A 25,908-nucleotide genomic window follows, 5' to 3' on the forward strand; every position below is an offset into this window, starting at 1 on the left:
TTCCAGTACAATAAGTTAGATAAGTTAATAGGATCACATAAAGTAGCTTGACTATACTAACGCGTGCTGTGGATTTACTCTTTGTTGTTCAAACTTACTGTGTATGGGAACTGAAATGTCCACCCTCCATTAAGCTTTTACCTGTGTCACTTCTTCTGTTTGCTTGTGTCTCAACTTTGTGTGATAGTCTCATATAGTTGCAACCCAAAGTTATCCTGTTCATTTCTCAAAAAGAAGATGGGCATCATCTGGCCCTCATCAAGCAGAAATATCTCAGCTTATATTTCAATCTGCAGATGTTTAATATAATGTGAGAGGAGCCATGGGCGTTCTGATTTTGGAGAGTTTATTTTCTAATTTGGCACTGCAAAAGCTCTTACATCAGTGGAACATTTTTCATAGAGCAGTGCAATACTGTATGCATCTTGTGCAACAAAATGGTGTCCATGTCAATAGCAATTGTGTAAAAACAAATTAAGAGATGCCTACAATCATCAACAATGACTTATCACACATACATTAATTAGCAATAAATCCTTGCATAAACCCGGGGAAAGAGCAACGTGTTTCCTGAGAGATTGTCAGAGGCGTTCTTCATGGAGAAAAAAAAAATACTTTTCTGCTATACTATGTCTGATGTGAAAAAAAATTTCTGATTCGTCAGTGCTTTGAGAGGTTTTCAGATTTCCCTGATCATTAACTTTAAGACGGTCTGAAAATGCTTCTGTGCAAGAAACCAATGCGTGTTCTTAGTGCCATCAGGTCTATTTAAAGTCCCCCCGCACGAATGATAGAAGTTGTGTTGAATAGCACCTTACTGTTCCAGGCAGTTAGATGGAAGAATCCTGGTTCTTCTTCCTAGGAGCGATAGCTTTGCTGCACAGATATCCGTTAGAGGGATGTGATGGATTTCAAAATGCAGAGATTTGAAATACCGTTCTCTCTTTTTTTCTGTCTCGTTAGTTTTTTGTGGAACGTGGGGTTGAGTTTCAGAGAAGAGGAGACTGGCAGAGAAGACAATCATGCCCATGTCACCTCCAAGGCCTCATACTTCATCTCAATAACCCCGCTCCCACCCCCACCCACAAGCCTTTCACCAGCACCTGTCCAGTTGGGTTGGAAATGTGTGCGTTTGATTCTGTTTGTGTAGCTTTAAGTGTACACGTAATAACTTGCAAATACAAAAATAGATTTAACATGATTCACCTCATGTTAGGTTGTGTCTTTATTGTCAAATTGACTCCAGAAGAAAAGAATGGGAAGCAAGTACATGCAAGTTTATGAAAAAAATAAAATAAGATTTGGAATAAAAGAAGGAATGCAAGCTCAACAACAACAAAAAAAAAAGCAGAAGAAAACAACATATTCCCACATGAGGGATTACAAGCTTTAAATGTTGTATTTTCATCTTGGACGTGGCCTCGAAATGAGTTAAAAAAAGATGTGTGGTCTACTCCGTTTCTGCAAATTGGCGAACAGCACAGAGAACATGACACTACTTTACTGACTCTGCGGCTTATTTTAAGTCATTTAAGTCATCTCACTATGCATGACTGTTTCAAACCACACTGCAACATTTTAAAATTCCACTCAACCTTTTCTCTTATTCAGCTGATTTCAAATTTCAAAAACTGTTTGGACTGTTGATAGAGTTTAGCTTCATCACTCTCATTATAATGCTCTTTTCTGTGACTGTAATGACTGTGTTCATGCACATGTGACTTACTTAAATAATGTCAGGAGGTGAAATTCCCCTTGAGGTCTCTGCCATACCTTAAGGAGTCTCCCTCTATGAAGAAACTTAACCATTCACTCATTAGCCACACATTTCCAGGAAATAAGATCCTGAAATTCTTCCAGGAATTATGACAATGATTTTGCCTTTTGGGAATGTCAAATCTCTGAGATAACTTCCCGTACACATTCACTGATCATGTTCCAACAACTGATTATTCCTGGCCGCTTCACTTGTATTTCCCTAAAGCGCTCCAAGAATTATATTTCATTTTGCTGCAAGCACCTTGATGCACGGCTGTAATCCAGCAATCGGCTGAAGAGCATCCCACACAGAGGGATAGAGCTGAGGTTGTAACCAAACAGCTAATATCAAAAAAACATGATTGGAGAGCGTTCATGTTTAGAATACGGGCATGGAAAGTTCTGTCAGGCATGTTTTTTGAAAATTGGTAATGTTCTGCAGTCTTATATTATTAATGAAAAGCTGAATCTCAGCAGAAAACTATATCACACTCATTTTTTGAGACACTTGTGTTTGTTGAAACACATCCTTTTGGCAGCGTTTTTTTTTTTTTGGCATTTTATTACAATTTTAAAAAAGTCCATCTTTTTTTTCATCTTCATGCTGATGTTTTCATTTGTATTTTTGTTTGTCACTGAGAGGCTTCAATATGATTTTCATTCTGTTGCAAAACCTCTTAAAAAACTATTCAAAGGAGCTTTAAGGGTAAATTTCCTGTTATGGATCATGTGTTTAAACGTCCATTGTGATTGTAAAAAGGAATGTAGGGATGAAATGAAGCAGCAACAGGAGAAGACAGCATTCTCTCTTAGATGTGCAGTGTACGGTGGTTTGTAATAGAAACACCAATATGCAAACAGTGTAGAGGAGATGATTGGACGGAGTTGACACAAAAAAAAGTGAGAGTAGTTAAGTGTGAAACGTGGAGATGTGTGAGTATACAGCTGATCTACCCTCATTACAGCTCATACTGAGTCTTTCTTCCATTAGGCATCACAATCTGACAACTTGTTGACATGTTTACATTTTTCCTTTTCCGAGAACAGTTTTGTATTAGTCATAAAAAACAATTTTCAAAATTTCTGCTCTTACATGTAATCCCTCTGGCACCATTACCTAAAGCCATTACCTGAATGTCTTCTACAATTTATTCTCTCACTGTCTTTTCAATGTCAATATAGTCGAGAACTAGGTCACATGGCTGTTTGCTGTGTTAGTCATTATAGTGTTTGATTGACAGCTGTTGCTCACTGGAGTCAACATACAGTAGTAGCCAAGGCTGCAGACCCTCCCCTCCAACTGTTTACACACATCCAGATATAGATGAAGCTTTAAACTCTGACAGTGAGAGTTTAAACTCAGACCTCCTTTTATTCAACATACATTAAAGCAACCTTACACTAATAACATAGAACATGTTTGCAATGTGTACGTGTTGTCTCCTTGTTATGTCCATGTCCAAATTAACTATTTGATCCATACGGTCATGCCTTTGTTAGGCATGTCATGTATATGTGCATTAAGGCACATGTGCACTCGTATGTAATTGCCGTCCCTCGGGGGAAGGTCAGCAACATTACTACAGTTGGTAAAGCGCTCTTGTTCATTTTATTAACTGTCCTCCTGATTACATCTCACCCTGGGGTATGCTGCCTCCATTAGCCAGGTCAAAGCATGATTACACCAGAAGAGATTAGCAGTCTGTTTTCCTCACAAATAACACAGAGGAGTTGGACATTGGATGGAGAGACGCTGAATGCAAAAACTAGAGATTCACTGCATTTTGTATTCTGAAAACTCAATCAAAATGGGAAAATGAATGTATAAACTTTTGTTACGTTTTTTTGTTTGTTTTTTTTCTTCATTTTTGTTTCTGATAAAGCTCAAACTGTGTCTGCTAAATCAACAACTGAAACCTGCGGCAATGACTATTAAGGTCACTCAGCTGATTTTAAGGTTAAATCATTGTTTCCAAAAGAAGCTTTGAAAAAATAGTAACAGCTCAATGCAGCTTTTAATAAAACTGATTCCCAGCCATCTGTCTGTTCGTATTTGAAATTGGTTCTACGGTTAAAAAGACTTTGACGGTCCCATATTATGCCCTTTGTGGGGTTAATATATAATTCAAATCTACCAAAGTATGTTCAGAAGCACTAATGTTACAAAAAAAGTGTCAGTTTTTATGTACTTCCGTTCCATGCAGGCTCTCTCATTGGCTTGTGTTTGCAACTCTTAGAATCCCCCATAGAGAGAAACAAAAAAAAAGAGGGGTCCCCACGTGTGCCAAGTCTGATCTGATTGGTCGGCCGATCTGCTCTCGCTTATTCGTTAGAATATGTCCGCCCCTTTTACCTTATTGAGAATGCTAAAGTCAGTCTGAGGGGAGTTTGTGCTTGCTACAACAAACCAATGAGCTTGGATCAGTGACGTCTTGTGACGTCACAACACACATTTTTAATAAGGGGGGATTGGGACCGAGTGTTTCATACAGCGATTGCTACTGCTAACAGGAAGAGGTAGAAGAAGCTGTGTTTCCACAGACTTTGAATGTTTGCACATAGAGGTGCCTAAACATGCACAGTACACCTGGAAAACACACTAAAGACCATCTAAAACCAGCAAAAGCAGAACATGGGGCCTTTCATGTTCAAATACTTCATGTGGCATATTGTCATACTGAAGCTGCCCAACATGCGCCTTGTTAGAAAAACAACAACTTCCATAACATCTTAATCATCTCCATGACAAGAGTCATACTTGTACCTTTTTTGTTTTTACTGTTGTCTTTTTAATTAAATATTAAATATACTTTTCTTATCTATTTGATCTTATGCTGCTCAGGGATATGCCTTGCTGTTTTATTCTTTTACATGTTGACAGTAAAGACTTGAATCTTAAAAGTCAAATAGATGGAAATACAATATGTGACATGTGTGTCAATTATGGACGAGACCTCCTCTCCTGCTGCCTACAGTGAGCCTGAAAACTGTCTGACAGCTTCAACTAAAGATGAAGGCCTGTCTCCAAATGATTGAAGTTTATTCATTATTTAAACTCCTCTACTGCGAGTGAGAGAACTTAGACTCGATCATACCGGCCCTCATTAGCTGTCACACAAAAAAACAAAACACATTCACATTACCCACACACACGGCACCTAAATGCACTGCATACCGCACTCCTCTTTTTAAATAAATTGTGATTTTATACTCTAACATTTCAATCGACAGACATTATTATTATGTCTGTACACTCTCTGATACACTCTCATTATCTTTCTCTAAACATTTGAATCCCACACATCACGCAACAAAAAAATGGTTAATGTTGTTGTCAGAACAAAAACACAGATGGAGCAGAGAGACTTGATTTATTTTACATTGTGTGTGACATTGTTTAACCTGAATAAACCCTGTTTCTGAAATGTCTCACACCTCATGACTGTGATAAAACGGCATCACTTAGTCTATTTATCTTAGTGTGAGTTGAAGCGTGTGGCCCTGTCTGTTTACGGCTGTATTTGAATGCTCAATCAAGGATGCTACCTGCTATTGTCAGCAACAACACATTACAGTCGGTCCGCTAATGGGCTTAAACGAGTTTGCACCCCTGCAGTGTGCTTGGTCATACACTTGAATAAGCTCTCGAATAAACTGCTGAAGGATATCAGCTGAGCAGACTCATCGGTCACTTTAAAATCTCTCATCTGAAAGCATTGATTCAACTGATAATCCTCTTCTTCATGGAGCTGTGATTGTATGGATTTTACCTTTATTCGTTTAGATGATTGCTTGTCTTGCTGGTCAGCTACATTTCTTCACGTCTTGTTTTTTTTGTGTAAAGCATTTTGGAAAGTTAGTTTAGATTAGTGCTTAAAGAATACATATTATGTTTTACTATTAAACGCCAGTGATTTGAAAAAAGCATGAAAAAAAATGTGTACAGAAACAGACTCATGATTTGTCCTTGGGTTGGGCTCGAGGGAGACATAGCAAAAGATGTATAGACTTTGTTGTAAAAAACTGTACAAAGTTAGTTTACATACATAGTGTCTGAAATGGTTAAAGTATGTTGCTAGAAAAGGAAGGCAAAAAGGCTTAAAACAAAATGTACATTGTGTGCTATAATAAGTATAATCATATTAACATATTACTCGTTCCATTCACTCTGACCTTTAATGCACTAATAAATATTTATGAGCCTCTTGTCTGTACATTACCCATCAGTGGCATAAAAATAATCTCTGTATCTTTGAGCACTTCTCTGTTCTCGTCAATCTTACGGTGGAAGGTCTCCCAAAACTTAAAGGGAAAGATATGAAGTAACTCTTCATTAGAATGTGTCTGCTCAGAGTGACGTGACGTGACGAAGATGGATGTAGTTTAGGTCACATGTGGCCCATGTGGACGACTATCACAAATCACTGTCACAGTAAAGCATGCTGAGTGCCCTTAGACTAGGACATGCAGCATTTTGAATATAAAATATGACTGTAACCTGGATAAAATCTCCTCTAGATACAAGTTTAATCAGCCACTTACCATGTTTCATAGAAGTTGGAGCCCATTCACCAGATTCGTAGTTTATCCATGCAATTTGTGATGTGTCTGTTTTGAGCATATCTTTTGTTTAACAGTTCTCTGCCTCCAGGGTGTTTAGTTTTTAGTCATGACTTTGAAATGTTTGTTTGAACAAAATGGAACATTCTTCCAAAATTATTTTTTTTGTTTTATCAATTTTCATGAGCAAGAGCAAAAAGCTTGAACTTGTGAAACATTAACAGTTAAAGAAACAAAGCCACAAAAAGAATCTTTACCCAGGTTGGACAATAGTCTTGATGGTTTATAAGCGTGGAAATGTCAAAGTTTAATGACAAACCTCACTTCTATGTAAATGTAACTTAAAGCCAACTAGTGATCCCACTATGCTTTCATAGATTAAGAGTTGAAGGGACTGCAGTAGATTCATGGGACATAAATAGGAAGAGATCATGGGCATACAATGATACTTCATGTTTTATTTCCCCTATACTAATGCCCAATATACAGAATACCTCATGGCCAAAGCCATGGACTCAGTGGCTAACACAGAAAAGAGGTCCCAGAGGGCAGCCCTGACAACTACCACAATAAAAAAAAAAAAAAAAGTTTTGAATAAAGATTATTCACTAAATCCGTTTGATCTGTGAGATGAATGTTAGGCCTAGTCAGTATCTTCCCAAGATATCACAGAGGTTGTACCATTTATTAAAAAAAAAAAAAAAAAAAAAAAAGGTATCCTGAAGCATGTTGGCCGGGAGAATTTATTATGTTGAACAAAAATCTAATATTGAAAAAGGAGCGCCATTGTTTGATAGAGCCTGTCCTCTATGAGGAATATATAGTGGGCAAAACAGATTCAAGGCAGCGAGCCTGTGCTTGGGCAATTATTTTTTCCCCTGTATTTCAGAGGGAGATAGGTCTGCAGGGTCCACATTTTCTTTAACAAGGACTTTCTTTGAATACTTGTTCTTTTAAGTAAATTTTAAAATTGTTTTGCAAAAGGAAATTTCAAAACTTCAGACAAAGTTATATTAAATGATAGAAGCCTCAAAGATAGTACAACAGGAGAGAGAAAAAAAAAGAGGGGCAACAAGAAAAGAGAAGGGGGCGGTAGGCACAGTCAACCTTTAGAGAAATCAATAACTCAAGCTAAGATGGAGACAACAGGACACTGAGGGACTGAGGAAATAGAACAGAATGAAGGGGACACAGGGATATCGAGGGGAGAGAAGAGAGAGCAGCTGAGAGTGGAGACCGAGCTGGAAACAGAGACTTAGTGTGCAGTAGAGGTAGAATAAGGTAGAGAAGGTTGCTGAGTCTATATGTGCTTTCGTGGAGAAGCCCAGTCGACCTCCTCACCTGCAGATCAACTGCAAACACAGAGCAGGGAGAAGACTGGATGAGAGATGACTGTCCACGTTTATTTTTGTCCTATTGTCCCAACCCTTAATCCACAAAGCTGTGACTGTCTAAGTCTAGACCGGGACATTCTTGAGGCTGATGCAGTAAAGAACATAGCATGCTTCACAAGAATCTTAAATAACTTCGTATTCATTTAAAGACCTTCAGGGCAAAATTACCAGACACTTGCAGTCACATTGTCAAGGCTAAATCACCATTCTACCTACTTATGTTTGAATCAGTATTGAAAGCAAACGAGTCATCAGCAGAAGATAGCCCTGCTTGAACACTGTTGAGAACCATAAACTGTAAAATATAGTTGAACAAGCGACTATGATCCGTAGGCTTAATTGAGACGGTGGAGTCAGGCATTTGGCCATCACCTCGTTGACTTACTGAAACGTTTGACTTTTGAGTCCTTCCTTTGTTTTTGCGCTGCGTATCCGACGGGCCTCTTTGTTCAGCTGTCTTTCTTCTGCTTGCCTTTGTTCCACACGTCTCTGATTTCACCCTTTCTTCTCTTCCACTTTGCCACCCATGAGGGGGTTGTTTATGTCCCGCTCCTCCTCTGTAATCATGAGTGTCGTTGATTGAATATCCTCACCCATAAGATGAGTGTCACGACTATGCAGGGCTGGTGTGAGTGAGTTTAAAAAAAAAAAAAAGCATATTTTTTAGGAAGCTATTTTCCACATGACACATGTGTGTGTCTGCCTTGACGGGGGGATGGGGGGGACATGCCTCAGGCCAACACATTTGACTGTTAGAATGGCTGCTGCAGGTGTTTTTTTGTTGTATGCGCTAATATTGTGCTTAGTTTTTGCTGGTGCTTGTGTGCAGCATGCTAGTCATAGTGCATACTTAAGAGTGAGGCGAGGGATGGGGGGGGGGACCACAGCGTTGGGTTATTGTGTCCTTTATCAAGCAGACAAGCCAATTAGGGGTGCAGCCATTGATATTAATTTTCTCTCCCTCCCTCCAGCTCTTCTGTCTGAGGAGTTTTTCATTTAATGGCCGGATACACTCACTGATGACCTGTGAAGAGTTGTAGATGATTGCAGAGATATGCAGAGTGAATTTACTAGAGCAAAACATTGAGCTGAACAGAGAGCGATAAAGGGGGGGGAGGAAGGAAGCTCGCCCATGGAGTTGACAGGGAGGTGGATCACGCTATGGGTGCTCTCAGGTAGAAAAAGTTGAAATAACTCATTATCCTTCCTCGGCCTTTCTGCTGTGCGTTCTGATGTAGACAACAAGATGTCTGATCTGACATTGTATATGCACTGCAGGCTACAGTGAACTCATGTCTGCACTGCTTCTCGTTAACATTCTCCCTAAATGGAGATTTAAAGATTTTGATTTTGCATACAGGTGGTTTGAGAAATAACTTTTTTTTTTTTACCATTTACCTTTCTTACTGAATTTCAGATAGAAGCTCTCCACCTACAATCTTGAAAGCAGTTTTCTTGCTGATCCGATAGTAACAAAATGTAATCCTGATCTTTAAAACACCGCTCCATAGCGCTACTAGTCATCAAAAAGTCCTCCTCTAAGGAAAGTGTAAGTTTCCCTCTAATATTAAGAACCACATTTCTCACACATACTCGACCAAGGGCAAAAGAATTACAAGGACTTATAGATCACAGGCGCTCTTTGCAGATCAAACCATGAGGGAAAGACATGGACGGTGGGATGAGTTTCAAACACAACATCAGATCAGGGTGTGAGGGGAGTTTCTAATAAGCGTGGATTAAAGGGCAGATTATAGTGGAGCTAATGAGAACATAAAGTGATTAGTGGCCAGAAGACATGGAGTAGTTAGATTGATATGGATCAGAGAGGGGGGGGGGGCAACAACTGTTATAAGAAGGTACATAATGGGATGAGCACTGAAGAGAAAAAGGCTGCTGAGACTGAGAGAGCAAGGAAAGGGTGGAGACTGTGAGGCCTGAATAAATCTATGTGGGAGCCATTGAGACAGAGAAGGCTGTGGTGGAGACCGAGGGAAGTAAAGGTTCTCACAGTAAAGTGATGGACAGAGGGTTTAGGAGACAGGGAATATTGGCATATTGGGAAGAGATGGGGAGCAAGGCAACAATTTGTTGACAGATTAAAAAGAGTGGAGACAACACAAACAAACGTGTATTAGCACAGATAAATGAAGAACAAAGACAAAGAAAGACAAACACAAATGAACTTCCTCTTTTTTCTGTTAAGATGCAGATATTTGTAGCTCTTTAGATTTCAAGACGAAAAGAAGACAGAGACGATACGAGGATAGAAGGACTAACAAAGCTGTCGCAGAGGAGAGACACAGGGCCCTCTGCCACGCAGAAAATGCAGGAACAGGAAATGCAAACAAATGATGGCAACAAACAAGAGACACTAACTACAGGTATTCTCTGATTCACAACAAGTCTCTGAGATCGAAACATAAATGTGTGTTTTGTAGGAATGTTTGTTCTTGTCCAAAGTCCCCGAACGGATGTGGAGGTTTCTTTTGTTGTGACTCCTATGGGGTGCTCCGGCCTTGTGCTGCAGTCTTATTTTTGCTCTTTCTTTTCTCTCTAAATGATAAAAGAGAGAAACAATAAGGAATTGATCAACTTCCACTCTCCTGATAGATCAGTTCAGAGACCAGTTCAACTGTTTGTATTTTTGTATTGTGTGCATGTGTGTGTTTTCTCACCACTCTCGCCACTCACCAAGTCAGAAAGGAAACTCGGGTCAAAGCATTTATAATCAGTTCTTTTGGTGCAATAACTGCAGGAAATGTGACGTCTCAGACAGGTTTATGAGAAAGTCAAATCTGGGTTATGAATGTCAATCTGGCATTTCATCTCTAAACCTTTAACGAAAGCCATCATGTCCCAGACAGGGGAACAACTGAGCATGTCCGGTGCCATTTTCGATCCACTGACCTTTAAGATTATACTCTGACTGGCAGAGGTGTGGTGCCTCAATATAGGCTGAATGTAGCCCATTAACGTCTGTGTTTTGTATGAGTGCTTGGAACGGATAGTGCCAAGACAGAGATTCAAAAGTCCGTTCATAAAACTGTTGGCTAACCATGCACACTTCTTCAGAGCAAAGAAAATACTTCTACCCAAACTTTACCCAGAGTTATGGAAGAGATGAAGTTGGGTATTTTATGACGTGGCAGGATGACACTTTGGTTTGCTTGGACCTTCCAGATGTGCAGATTCTTGTTTAATGCTCAATGTGTCACTTACATAACAGAAGATGACTGATGCTCTATATCTTTTTTTATTTGCATAAAGTATGCAGCAACCAGTCTGTCCCTCTCGACCAGTAACATGGTAAAGTTAGGATACATATTAGAGATGTTTTGTTTTTGTTTTTGTTTTTTTTAAATGAGAGAAGTTGGAATGCAGAAAGGCTTAAAGGCTGATGCAGAGCTGGTCATACACTGACACTTCTTAAGAAGGAGGGGGGTGGGGGGAGTCAGCTCTGTCCTTTTGTTCCTTTAAGGCTGGCCTCAGCTCCAGCTATTTGCCTGATACAAAGTTGACCAAATATTAGTTTGAGACAACAGTTCCAAAACAGCAACAGGCATACCATAAGTCCAATTCAGAAAGCAAAAGGTTACATTTGGGGCTATTTCTATGTTCCATACAGACTATTGCCTGAACAGCAGCCTGAAGAAAGCAGAGGTTAATTCCCTTTATGAGGCTGCAGGTCACAAAGGCCAGACATACACACATAAAAAAAAACACACAGGCAGAGAATATATTTAGTCATGCACATCCATTGCTTCGTCCTGGAGTTTTAAAGAAAAGAAAGTAATAATACACCATATCACTTTTCATTGCAATTGTGCTGCATCAAAGTCTCCTTCACTTGCTTCCCGCAAAGAAATCTGGCTCAGGAGATCTCATTGTCTGATGGAATTTGACAAAGTGATATTGACAATGCAGCTTATTTTCCCAGAATAAAGAGGAAACATAATGTTGTTTCATCCTCTCTTTCTGTTATCATGATTTATAGATACTAAAGTATTTCCACCTATCTCTCTGCAGTGCGTCTCAAGCCAGAATACATTATCCAAGGCAAACAATCTTACATTGGTTATTGAAAAGCAATGATCCTTCACCTTGTATTCTGTCGTCAATGCACACAATCATAGGCACACATGCACACAGAGAGGTGCCTCGACATGTCTTTTGTGCATCAACAGATTCGCTCACACAAACACTTAAATACACAAAGATCCACACATCAAGCATTACATATATTTTAAAGCAGCTCTGAGCGCATGTCAAAGTATAATTTGAAAGGCCTTTTCAGATTCTGCAATCTGAAAAGTGCCATAAAGAATCTTCACCATTATTGAGTCGGACTACTTTTATATTGATCTACAAATCCGCAAAAGACGTGCTATTGGTGTCCTGGTCTGTAATTTCACATGGTGCTACGGCGTTTCGGGAAGCACCGTGCTCAACATACATTCACACTCAGACATGCACACACAGCTGTAGTGTCCCACTCTCTGCCGCCTTACAGTGGTACTGTCTCACCCATATACAGTAAAAGCTCTGTTATTCCCTCCGATGCCTGCACAGAATGTGGTCGACTTGGTCCCTTCATTATATCCCCAGGACATTGATGTTAAAAGCCTTAAGTATAGCACCTTGAACTGGCAATAAGAAAAGTGCTTAAAGTCACAGGTGTAATCTGTGACTGAGTGTGCCTGTCAGTCTCAAAGGCTTTTACCATCCAGCTGTGGAAGAGATGTAGAGTCCATCAATTTCATTCACCATGCAGCTGCTTGCTGTCAATATAAATCACATTAATTCGACAAAAGCCTCTAACAGGTAATAATTAAACAATAAATCACACGTTACTCAACTTAATTACCCGAACAAAAGTTTGTTATTATTTTCTGCTGCACTTTTTGTGTAAAGGACACAGTGAACATTAGGTACATGCCTCAGGCCTGTATTCCAGTTTTATTTTGCCAAGGCAACTACATATTCTGGGTATGATGACCAATCAGCAACTTGCATTGTCGTTCAAATACGTCCCTTGGGGTTAGGGGCTTTAAGTCTTACAAAGGGACTTTTTAGGTGTCTCACGATTTAATTCTTGGGATCGTGATTTGATTCAGAAACTATTTTTGAGAGCCAGTCTTAGCACTTAGCAGAGAGTGACTTATTAGCCCCCCCCAAAAAAAATAAAAATAAAAATAAAATGAAATATTATGAAAATAAACAGATTTTTGTAAGTTATGAATCGATTTAAAAAGTTTTCTTTGCGACTGTCATTGCTGTTCTGCCACTAACCCTGTCCAATGTGCGGCGGTGCACTCCAACATCAACATTTCTGCAGCTTTTGCTCTCCAGACAGATTGTTTTCCTGCGTACTGACTAAACACACTAAAGTGCTTAATGGACAACATTGTAAAATAATAAAAGAGAAACCAAATATCTGCTTTTGTATGCAGAATCTGTCAGTAGAGATGAGGCTTACTGTAGTTTGGCCAGACATGTAAAATAACCCATTATATATGGAACTTATTTCATTGTATAGGAACTTTGTATTTTTTTCCAGAAACAACCTAATTTTGTTGTTTTTGTATTTTTTGTCTGTGTTTTCTCCCCAGATGGGACTCCCTACACGTGGTGGGTTGGCCGTGGCAGTGAGAAACACTTCTACTGGGGGGGTTCCGTGCCTGGAGTCCAGAAATGTGCCTGTGGAATCGACAGAAACTGCACTGACCAAAAATATGATTGCAACTGCGACGCTGACCACAAACAATGGTAAGATAGACTTTCACATCAAGGTTATTCAGGAGCAAGTACACATTGTCACGTATTGATTAATTCCTCTAAAAACTATCAGCTCTATGTTGGCTTCAGTTAAAGTCTCTGCTGTGGAGAATTTGGTGTTCATGAAGGAACCAATCTGAACATCAGTTGTTTTCATCATTCTATTTAATACTCTTTAAGTTGCGTCCACCCAACTTTAACATAGTTTCCCTATCAATAAGACTCACTACATTTGTGTTATCAGAGATTCTATGGCAAACAAACTGTTTTAACCACGTGATTTTACCTGACAAGAATGGCTAAATACACTGGCTTCATAATGTTGTGTTTTATCTTTTATTTTAGAAGGTAGAACTCATTGAGACTAATGTCTCTTTTCTAGGGATGCCCTGCTGCAATACAATAAAATATCGTATTGATGCAGGGTGGGGCCTGGTTGTTCTTGCAATATTTGACTTGGAAAACACTTAACATAATTAAAATACAAATATTGTACAAAAAGTAAGGAAATGTGTGTTTGGTTGATTATTATAGTTTTAACAATGCTTCTTTGTAATTGTCACAGTATACAGTTGGAAAGCCTGTTTATTTCTCTTTTAAATGGTGCCACCTTTGTAAGTATGGGATGAGCCGCAGAGTATGCGGGTTGCACCCACGAAAAACTTGCCAGATCTTCTCTGCCAATGCCATTGGCTTATTCTGCCAGGTTAGCTGAGTTAATAAAATTAGATATTTTTTTTACGTGGTTGGTCTAAACACCCAGGTCTTTTCTCTTCAAAAGGTTGAGAAGGGATTAACAGACAAAGTATGTTTGTATATATATATATATATATATATATATATATATATATATATATATATATCTGTCAGGTCATCCCTGTTTGACCTGTTAGAATAAAATAATAGTCTTTTAATGTTTGGTGCTTTTCCCTCCTAATGTTAATACAACTCGCACTTAATTTTTTATAATATCTTAATATAATATCATATCTGAAGACAGTGTCTTTTGCTTCTAGTTAGGTTTCCTGGAAGATAACCTCTTGGAAAAGAAATGTACCATTGTCCAGGGACAACTTTCGCACTGGTTCTGCCACAGAGTGAATATTTAACAAGTCAAAAATGTTTTAACCAGCTCTGGTAGTTATTCAGGATACACATAAAATGATAAAATTTTCTAATTAAGTAACAAGTACAAATTCATTGCTTTTGAAACTGCATGCCTCTTGTGCTAGAATGGAAAGGCTATTTCTGTATTCCTTAAATATTTTAATAATCAAGGAATACAGAAATTAAATAAAATACTTGAAGGTTTACGAATGTAAAGTGCTATACAAATAAAATTATTATTTTTATTATTATTCATAAAAACAGCAACAAGGGGGTTGGGGGGTAAGTTCTCTGAGAAAGGTAAATTTCCCAAAAATAAAAGTAATAGGGTATATTTCTACCACTGGGATCTGCCTTGAATTTTTGAGAGTGTTTTACTACAAAAGCAGTGTTACCTGAACAGGTACAGAGTCTTACTTTAAGCTCCTTCAGGATCTGAAGAATGAGACTATACACTTTGTTCTCACTAATGAACTGCTTGAACATCTACTTTTCTCAGCTATTTTTCTTCAGCATAATTACATGCAACTAAAATTGTCTTAGTTTCATGAGAAAGGTCAATGTACCTGAGTTCCCATTAAGTTCACAAGCACATGAGTTTTTCCTTGGGTCTGACATTCAGGCATAAAGGAGAGAGAGAGAGAGAGAGTTCTGAATCTGTGCGTGATCTCTAATAAGAACAGAACTTCTTACCTGCATCTCTATATCATCCAGAACTTAAAAGTGAAATATGTCAGACCCTTGGAAATTTGGATGGGATGATTTCACTGTGCTGACAGTAATATTGTCACTGCTTAAGTTAATGATTTCATTAATCTGTCAGCACATAGTACCTTCTAGCTGGATGCTCTGATGAAGAGTCTTACTTCAAAGTGACTGAATGATGGATTCAACCATCTATGATACATTTATTTAAGAGGGATGTTTGCCTACACAACCAAAGCACTTTTATACAGCTGATGGATATTCTCATTAGACCAAAAGTCAAGAGCAATGTGTGTGTGTGCATGTGTGTGTTCTGATAGATTTGTTCATTTTGTTGATTTTGTTGTCTTTATCATCCATTCATTGTTTATTTTTTTATTACTTTATCTGTTCAATGAGCCATCCTTTCATCCAAATGATAAATAAATATATTAACACTAAATGTGGCACTATACTGTATTGTGCTTGGACATTCAATTCTTAATCAGGTTGTGATATAAATTGTTTGTGCAAAATTCTTTTGCCACGTGTGGCTTTCTGTCTCATACTTTTAAATTAAATTAGACATTTAATTTTTAAAAATATTTCTCATGATCTAGCGTACGAACACACACTTTAATATGTATATTATACGTAAAGTGATTTTGTGTAACTGATTATTTGCAGTTATACGAGCCAATATAACACGGTTTAACTGGCATTAAGCTTAGATCCATATGAGCTATTCATGTTCTTTCATGTACATATATGTGCTTGAGAACGCTACACATACAACTTATTATTATATAGCACGATGACTGTGCCTCCAACAGGGGTAAATTGTTATCTTTTTTCGTAGCCTCCTTTAATTCAAAGTCAGGATCAATGTTTTGCATCTATTGAGAGTGCACAAATACACCACAAGTACTCCCTTAGTACCAAAGAAAAGCCTTGTCAACATACAGTAGTTATGAGCAAAGCCATTTAATCATACATAAATGTCTATTTTGACTCGTCTAACAGGAGAGAAGATTCTGGTCTCCTGATTAATAAAGAACACCTACCGGTCAGCCAGGTTGCCGTGGGCGACACGAACAGACCAGGCTCAGAGGCTAAGCTGACCCTTGGACCACTCCGTTGCCAAGGAGACAGTAAGTGATGAGTTAATAATTAATTATTTTGAGTGATGGGCAAATATACTAGAATTCAGGGCAATGAAAGATAATGGGTGGATATCAAATAAACATTATAAACAGGAATGTTTTTGTTTATTATCGTTTGAGATGTTCTGGACTAACAAGGAGTTTCAGATAACAAATAAATAAATAATAATAATAATAATAATAATCAGGAACAACAATATGTTTTCCAAAGGCTGTGTGTAATTTAAAAAAAAATGTTGCAGTATTGTTAATTTTGGTTCTTACTGATTTATAGTAATATCTTATACAGCAGAATACTTAACATATAAATTAAAACAGATTCCAGGATATATTTAATAACCGACACTGTCGCCAAATTTGATTGAAGTGAGACTGAATTTCATTTCAAGCTCTATTTTACAACACAATTGGAGACCTGGTCAATGTGAGTCCAGGCTGTGGGACAGACGAGAGGCTCTGCTCCAGGAAACCAAGGTGTGCTCTGATTAAAAGCGGGTGAAAAGGTCATTCACAAAGCCAGGGTCTAAATCCCACTGTGCTTTGGAACTATCAGTCCTACACTGGGCTTTAAACCTACAGGGAGCCTACACTGAACATGACAACTGGTTCAGAATTCTGGATTAGCTGTGGGGGTGAAAAAACCTGAAGCATTGAGGCTCCAAATCAGCACCTGAGAGCAGCGGTTTTAATTTAAAGATGAGTCTATAATGATTGTAATGTAGAGACACGACTACATAACCTTATGAACTCCTCATCAGAGGTTGAAGTAAGAGACACCGACTGTTACTTTAATATAGTGATTATTGAAGTTAACTTTGTAAGAAGAGGGAAGCAAAAATCTATATTTTTTCCATTTGATGATGAGTTATTAAAAACTTGAGCCATCAGGTAATGGTACTTGAGCACAGTGTTAAAGCAGCTGGGGTTGTGAGGTGTGACAATTCTCTCTTTAGAATTTAGAAAGAGAATGAGACAGCGTGTACATAAAGGTCACTAGTCTGTACAATGTTGTAATGATAAGGTTAATCCTACCTATTAGGAGTGCTCTATGATGTCTGTTGAACGTTGGCGGTGTTGTTGTAAAGGCCAACACTGCTTGAGCAGGTTTAACTGCATGGACAACTGAACACACGCAAAAAAAAAAAAAAAAAGTAAGTCTGCATTCTCTTTTATGTTTAGACCAAAGAAGGTCATTTGTGACCCTCTGGAGAACGGTCTCTTTTATGCACCATAGCAGCCTAAAACCAGACTGGAATCTTTCCAAAATGTAATTAAAACGGAATAAATTAGTTGTGGGGATTCTGCATTCTGAATAACATAAAACGTGTTGGCAAGCCAGTCAGGAACATCATTAGATACTGAAACTTTTTCTGATAACCTCCTGTGCATAATATAGGAGACTTTCACAAGATTTTAACAGACATGCTCTTGTCTAACAGAATATAACAGACAGCACACTGATGTTGTAAAATGACCTGCCTCTTTTTACTCACTATCTTCCCATCTTGACTCAACTTCTCTCCAATAAATGTTCTGTATGGAGTGCTAAACTTATATACCCCAAATTAATACATGTTTCTTCTCTGTTGATGTATTTAAGTTTTTTAAAGTAATGAACAGAACCGGATAATACTGGAAAGAAAAGTACGTTTGAATGGTAGCTAGCTATCGCTATACATTTCCTCTACGTCTTGACAGAACAAATGTGGTATGTAATTTGCAGTTGCAATATGGGAGCGAAGCATCACATAATATCTGTTATCTGTACGATGTCAAAATAGGCCTTTTAAAAAAAACAAAAGATTATACAGAAAACGGGCACTAATGGCATAGCATGTCATTCCCAACTCGTTCTACCGAATTATCTTCTGCCTAAATAAAGGCAAACATACACAAAAGTATACAAAGGAGGATATAAAGGTTTATTTATTTTTTTGCAAACATACATTTTTAAATGGGGATCCTCCGACTTCACTTACCTGGAGTACCTGTACATGTCTGCAATGTTGAGTCAGTCCGGGCTGACTGTTTAGAAATCAACCACCTTGCTGTCACATTTGTCCCAGACGTGAGGCACCACTTTTATTAAGAGATAATCACAGCTTGCTGAAGATCTTTTGAGGGTTTTTATTTCTTTTATTTCAAGGATCTCACATCTTTTGCCAACATTAATATTTGCATTGGTTCATTATTTTTTAGGTGTGTTCCAACATTATTTATTTAATGTTATTATTACTGTGATGATTATGCTCTTTAAGCATCACATTTACACCTTTTTGTTAGTTTTTCATTTAATTAATTTCAGTCAATTAAAATGACATAAAAGTTACCCACATAAAAGCTTTTACAACACGTCTACCTGCATTGGATAATTGAATTCTCCTTCATTATTTGTTCTCCTACCCAAAAGAAAATTAAAAACTTTCTCCACTATTAACACAAAATATTCTCCTTTTGTTTATATGCAAGTGCAGCATATCAACAAAGTAAAAAAAAGACAGTATTTGTTCTTAATTATCTTATTTTATGGGGAAGAAAATGTTGTCTCTCCTTTTTTTTCCTAATCTGTGTGAATTTCCTGCTGGTGTTTTGAATGATTAACAAGAGAAGCAGTCAATGACACACATACACGCGCACACACTGAAGGCACTGTAATCCTTGATGCTTTTTGTTATCTGTTCTTCTAATTAGTGTTGGCACTCTGTAGGACTTTGGATCTTTCAATTTGATCAGTTTCTTTGTTTTTTGTTTTTTACTCTGTACTGAGCCTATAGTGCCAGTACTGCTGTGTGTGCTGTGTTGCTGCCAGGTTGGTGTGATTTGATTGCATCACAATCTTCATCCATCAGTTATTCCTGATAGAAATAGCAAACTTAATCTTTATGATGTAAAACCATGCAAACATTTTGTTTCAGGCAAGATTATATTATCGCAACTGTAAGGCAAACACACAAACCAGTTTTGATGCCTATTAAAAGCCCCACTACCACTTTTTTGTTTCAAATCCTGCAAACCAGGTTTCACGAGGCAGTTTTAAAGATTCTCATGAAGTGATGATTTTCCATTTTAGGAATAAAGCCTTCTTCTTCCAGATAGCAAACACAGGATTATCAACAGAAGAATACACATATGACCTAGAGAAAGGTAAGGATAAGAAATGACTAAATAAAACAGGAACCCTTAAAGACTAAACTAGGAAACATTAAAATAAGGCAACACAAGGTAAACAAGCAACATAATACAACAGGATAATTGAAACAATGAAAATATACAAAATACAAAACTAAATAAACGAGACTAAAACAGGAAAGTGATTTATTGTAAAAATAAGCCATCTTTCACTTGATATGTTCCCAGCCGAGTAACTTTCTTGACAGTTTGACAGTAATTAAAGTTTAATCCAAACTACTAGTCTTACGTGTGAAAACACTTGTCACAATGTAACACAATATACTGTACATTTTAAATTCTTTGCAGGAGTGTAGCAAACTTTACCTTCGGCCCTCGTTGCAGGTTAACATACATGCCCTTGCTGAAATAGGTTGTGCATTACTCTGGTTGATATTATATTGGTCGATATATAATATAACCTGACAGCCTTCATCCATTTTGATCTCCATTCTCAAGATCAAAATACTGCCAAACCACACTGCTCCTATAAGAAGCTATCCATTGAAAATGTAAGTCTTTATTGACATATTGACACTAATAAGACCGTGTCAGTGCCTGTCCTATACGCTTCTTGTGTGTTGTTTTGTTCAGCATTTGTCATTCAATAAAGTACTGCACTTGCAGCTGTCACTTCAAAAGAGTCAACATTGCTGTTGGCTTTTTATTTTGGCTTGCAGAGAAGACGGCAAGCTGTTATTATAAGAATACTACTGTATTTATATATGAAGTAACTCAGTTGGTTGTCATTTACTTTCCAGTTTCCCTTTCTCCAAAGCTGTTTGAGAGTGAGGGGCCTTCTTGTTACATTGGTTAAGTAGCTAACACCAGCAAATGTCCAACTGTTGACTGGCTTTGATGACTTGGTGTTTGCAGACCTCTCCATCCTCCCCTCCCTCTCTTCAAAATGACAAACAAGATGTTTACCATCTTCTCTCCCACAGAGCTACATTTCCTGGTCACTGTAACCTTGAGTATCTCTTTTTTTCTTTGTGGTGTGTCAATGGTGTGTTCAGCTCTTGGCCTGAATGGATCACATAAAAAAGCCTCAGGCCTGTTGTGAATGTTCTCTGATCTCTCCTGATTGTAACCTGAATACAAAGGAGACTTGACCTACAATGAAAAAGTATCAAACTTTTTTTTAGTTTCTTTGAAGGCGAGAACAATGTTGCAGAGATAGACTGGGACAAAAAAATGGGCCTTCGCATTTTATGCCCAATCAGTTAAACGCCACCCTAGAGTACACCATTCTTCTATTCTCCTTAAAGATGATGGTACTATTCCGCCAAACCACCACAAAGCATTGGAATAAGTGCTTTGGACAAGTTGACCAGTTAACTCACTCACTCCAGATTGAGTCCCTGGTGACCAGGGATGGCTGAACTAAGAGGAACCTTGATCAGATCCTGAAGTGAAGCATAATCAGAGTGTAAGGAGGTTGTATGTATCACATGTATGATCACCTATAAAACGCCCACCAACCAAACGTGCAATCTTTTTGAGTGAACATGCAATTTAGTAGGCTACCCTTTAATTGGGATCTTGGTAAATCTGGCCTTTACAGCCAGCAAACTGCTCCAAAAATGACAGTAAAAGTTAAAATTGCCTTGCAGAAGTGAGTTACCAAGTAACAGGTTATCTGCGTATAGTTGTTGTCATGGAGATCAGTGCCGGTATACACTTACCCAACGACTCGACCAAAAAACCCAGTGAAGGAACAACAGTTCGGGGGCCACAAACAGGAAGTGATCAAGCCGGATGTGCCTATTGAGGACCCCTGTTCTACGTTCTATGGGGGTGTCATCCACCCACTCTACCTGCCTAGCTCGGCCCCCTCTTCCCAACTACTTTAACCACATCTACTACACGCTCCAAAACTTGGCCCCTCTTTTTTTGTTGGTACCAAGTATTTGCCTGCTATGCCACGTGGCTACTCCAGCCCTTCAGTGGTGCAACGTATGTCTTGGAAATGAATTTGAATACCTTCTTGACTTTCCACATATGATACCCATTGAAAGACTTCAGACCGGAGCTGCTCCATAAATTTCTGTTCGATGAATTTGATTTTTGTGAAACCCTCCTTCTTCTTTTCCTTCCCATATAATATATTTGAACAGCATGGTGAGATGTAATCTGCTGTGTGGTGCAAAAAACTATCAAAGAGGTTTAGTGGAAAGTGATAATCTCAGGAGAGGTAAAGTAATCATGGATTGAATCTTTTGTGCAAGGCAGAGTGATCATTATCATAATAATGCTTCATATATTATCTATTGACTTTCATTGTCAAAGGAATAATTGAGTTAAGCTATGCAACATCAGTGTGCTGTGAGGGAAGGTATAAAGCAAACCGTACCATTTTCTTATTTCAAGCTTTCCATGCACTGATTTTTCTTCCTCTCATTTTTCCTGTCTAATCATCCGTCCGAGACAGAAAGTGTCCTGGTTCTGTCGAGGGCGCAAAACATGACGGAACACCCTGCACTCTTCACTGGTACCACGCATATTATGGTCCATTCATCAACAATCTGGTCACTCACCAATGTGTTCTCATCAGAGAGCTTCCAAACTATGAAGTAATGACCCATGACATCACATCTGTTAGTGTGTGTTGGTCTATCATGTTGCAGAATAGCAGACACAATTACTGAAGATGAATCCCTATTGAACTTTACGGTGCCATATTCTCTTTGTTTTACTTTATTATCAGCTGCATGTGTGTGTGAGAGTGAAGACAAAGAGTCATCTTCCCCTGTGGTAAACAAACTAACTTTAAAACAAAGATGACAAACATGTTTGCAATAGTACTGGTCAAGACAGTGGAACGATGAACATATATTATATATTGGTCCATTAAGGCATATTAAACATGTATTAAAAATTTCACACGTGAAAAGGTACTCCATGAATGATTGATGCTTCTCATACTGGGCGTGAAGCTCTGTCTCAGTAAGAGCAATGATGATTGGCCACCATTTAATGGGCTTTTCTTGGGAAATGACTAATGTCTCAGGCAGTAAGTGAAACATTTTAGTCAAGAGGTGTGTGTGTGTGTGTGTGTGTGTGTGTGTGTGTGTGTGTGTGTGTGTGTGTGTGTGTGTGTGTGTGTGTGTGTGTGTGTGTGTGTGTGTGTGTGTGTGTGTGTGTGTGTGTGTGTGTGTGTGTGTGTGTGTGTGTGTGTGTGTGTGTGTGTGTGTGGCATTAATGAAGCCTATTTCCATGGCTAGTTTAGTGGCAGCCTATACAGTCTCAGGCAGACAATTAGTCCTATTCATTGATGCTAACAGGGTTTGGACATTTTAATAGTGAGAATTGAAAATAAATGACAGCAAATGGAGCAAAAGACAGCATGTACTATTATTACAATGTCATAACCTCCTTGAGCAGCTCAGCTCCATGACTGACCAGAAATAATAGCGATAGAGGTCACCCGAGGTAAGTCAAAAAGTTTTTCATTCATTGTCTGATGAGCGCCCTTATAGTCCCAAAATGTCCTCATGTGTATCGAGTACAAACGAGTTCATACATTGTTTGAGCAACTTATTATGCTGTTCAACAACTTATCTTGTGGTAATAAGTTATCCTATAAGCACACATGATTCTCAAGCAGCACTCCGTTGTTGTAAAGTGAAGCCAATGCGGGTTTGCCAAATTCTGCAGTTCGTCAAGAGTCTGATTGAGGCTGGCTCCAAGAGCCGCAGAGGTCACATCCAAACCCTTTTCAAAAACACTCAGAATTGAAATACTCGTGATGTCTTTGTTTTGTTTTCATGAACATGACGTGCCATGCATAATGAGGCGCGTGTTTTAGCTGATTGACTCACAGGCGGAGTGTAACACTTTGCCAGGAGGCTTAAAATCTGCCTCAGCCTAAAAATTAGGCTGATACAGGATTTTTAGCACAGCCACTTCCGCTCATAGGCGCCCTCCTGCCGTAACAGATGACTGACATCACTCAGGCATACGATAAGATTGGATATATATGAAAGACTTTAATTACAGACATCTGTAACTATTACTTTGCATTGCTTTTGTTAATACAATACAAGTCCCAAATGACAGACCCAAACATGATACCTTAACATTCAAATGCCAATTAAATAACTAACTTTCATAAAGCAGACAAGAAGTAGACACAATGTTTAAAACTACTTATGCAGGCTCAAGTATTTCTGAACACTAACAACATCTGAATCATATCCTTGAGGACAATGTTGTTGACACCATTTTTAAGACTTTTGACACAGGAAGGCTCTGAGCATCTTTGCTGAAGTAGAGTGGTAAAGTTCAGTTAGGTAGCACAGCAATTGTTTGTTGTAAAGTTGTGAAGGTGAGTAATAAGCAATTTCTGTGCTAAATAAAGTCCTCTGCCTGCAGCCCACAGTGTGCTGTGATATATGCTTTGTTTTTAAATCAGTATTTACATGCACTCTGTCTGTCTTTTCGTTGTGTGTGCCTGCAAATCTTCTTGTTACTGACCTGTGATAGTGTAGTCTGTCACAATCTGTGGGTGTACTGGCTCATAACCTATCTGGTCAAGCATAGACACATGAATCATCTTGTTGTCTTCCAGACCCAAACTTCAACTCAAACTGGACCTCACATCGTGTCAGCTGCTACAGTTCAGCTGGCGTTAGTGATTTTTTTTAAATCAAGTCTCTGTGGTGCAATCTAGAGGTCGGCAGCTGTTTTCATTCAACATCATTTTTTTCATCAAAAGAACTGACTGGTTGGTCTAAGTGATGTGCATGACAGGCTTGATAGCAAACATGTATACGAGAAGAATAGTTAGTCATCGAGTTAGAATATTTAGAAGGAAGTTTGGTCACCTGCAGATGTGTTTATTTATTTTGGTCTCATTAGCATTCGGTTGTATTGATCCCAGCAGTAGTGTTGAACCTGGATTGTTGTGCTATGATGGTTCATCTGTCAAATTAGTATTAAAATCAATGTTTTATTTATTTATTTATTTTTTCATAAAAGTGACTTTAGCTGAAAACTTTTGGCTGTTTATTTGCATGACGGCATTTTGGGTGCCTCAAAATGCAAAGATTTGAAAACACATGATGGAGCGCAGACCTTTCAAAATATCATCATATCATTACAAATCCTATCATTACATTACATTATATCCATGCACAGTAGCCTACAAAAATAATGATGCCGCCCCCGAGTTCTGTTTTTGGAAATGTCTTCTGGCGTGACTAACAGTCGACATTTCCTTGGTACTTATCGCTTTATAGACTAGGGTCACCTGGAGTAGCAACCCCAACGCATCATCTGTCCGCATGAACATTCACTTGTTAGCCATTTGTGTATGTTTACATTTTACAGCTCTGTAGAAAGAGTATGTGTGCATGTTGCTTCATTACAAAGTCACATCCCCATAGACCAGCCTGGCACATATACCACAGCGGCTTTAGTCATGCACGGATTTGTGTGCACGACAGCTGCCATCACATCGTGTTCAGCCCTTTTTTCAAAACACAAACAAAATACGATTTTGTTTTCAGGGTAATTTTCCGGTAAAAGGGGCCTCAAGATATTTTTCGACCAGAATTATTGCAGTTCAGCCCAAGGTGAACGTGACATTTTCCCTTTCGAATGTTATAGCAATCTGTTGCATAGATGGTCTAAAACTATGCAAACGTAATGTTGCAAAACAGAAAAAGCAGTTGGATTGCCAAAGTCAGCCGGATACATATTAAGGGCATTATAAATGTTGCACCACTCAATAGTTGTGCAGCTAAATTGTGAACCAAAGCAGAGGGCCAAGTCCCTATTGTTGCTGTACTTAGAGCCATACTACTAGCAGCGGCTGGACATTACCTAAGAAGTATGATGAGTATGGTTTAGATTTGTGTGTGCATTGTGAAATCTTCAAATACTGATTTAAAGAATGTGTTTGGATAGCAGGTTTAAGATGTGACTACCAAGCAGCAAAATCTACTTAACACTTCAAGAAATTGCTTTGAATATGTTTTTTTTTTAATGTAATGCAGATAGAATTAATTAATGAGGGCATGGCTTCATCAAAAACAGTAGGTCATTCTAACATTAACTTTTTTCCAAGGCTGTTTTCTGTGGCAGGTGCCAAGTTCATATCGTATTTTGCTTCAACTTAGGTCAAGCAATCTGTGGCACAAACAGCTTACCATATGTGATGTCTCAGTAGGTTGGGAAGTACATTTATTTGCTGGATAAGTTTCTGTAACATTTGTTGGATAAACATTTCAATATGGGACAGTGAATGTGCCACTGAGCAGAGCCAATCAGCTGCATCTGTCGATTTGGCACAG

At 38.4% G+C, this 25,908-nt stretch overlaps 1 protein-coding gene across 1 annotated transcript in view; it reads left to right on the plus strand.

Moving 5' to 3' along the window:
* The window catches only part of LOC306835014 (contactin-associated protein-like 2), a 229,126-nt gene that overhangs the window by 173,774 nt on the left and 29,444 nt on the right, over positions 1 to 25,908 (plus strand). The window contains exons 16-17 of the mRNA XM_079361385.1: positions 13,325 to 13,481; positions 16,305 to 16,432. Coding sequence (XP_079217511.1) covers positions 13,325 to 13,481; positions 16,305 to 16,432 — 285 coding nt within the window. The remainder of the gene's footprint in view (positions 1 to 13,324; positions 13,482 to 16,304; positions 16,433 to 25,908) is intronic.

This window comes from Symphodus melops (assembly GCF_947650265.1).
Source record: "Symphodus melops genome assembly, chromosome: 14".
Taxonomy (NCBI): Eukaryota; Metazoa; Chordata; class Actinopteri; order Labriformes; family Labridae; genus Symphodus; species Symphodus melops.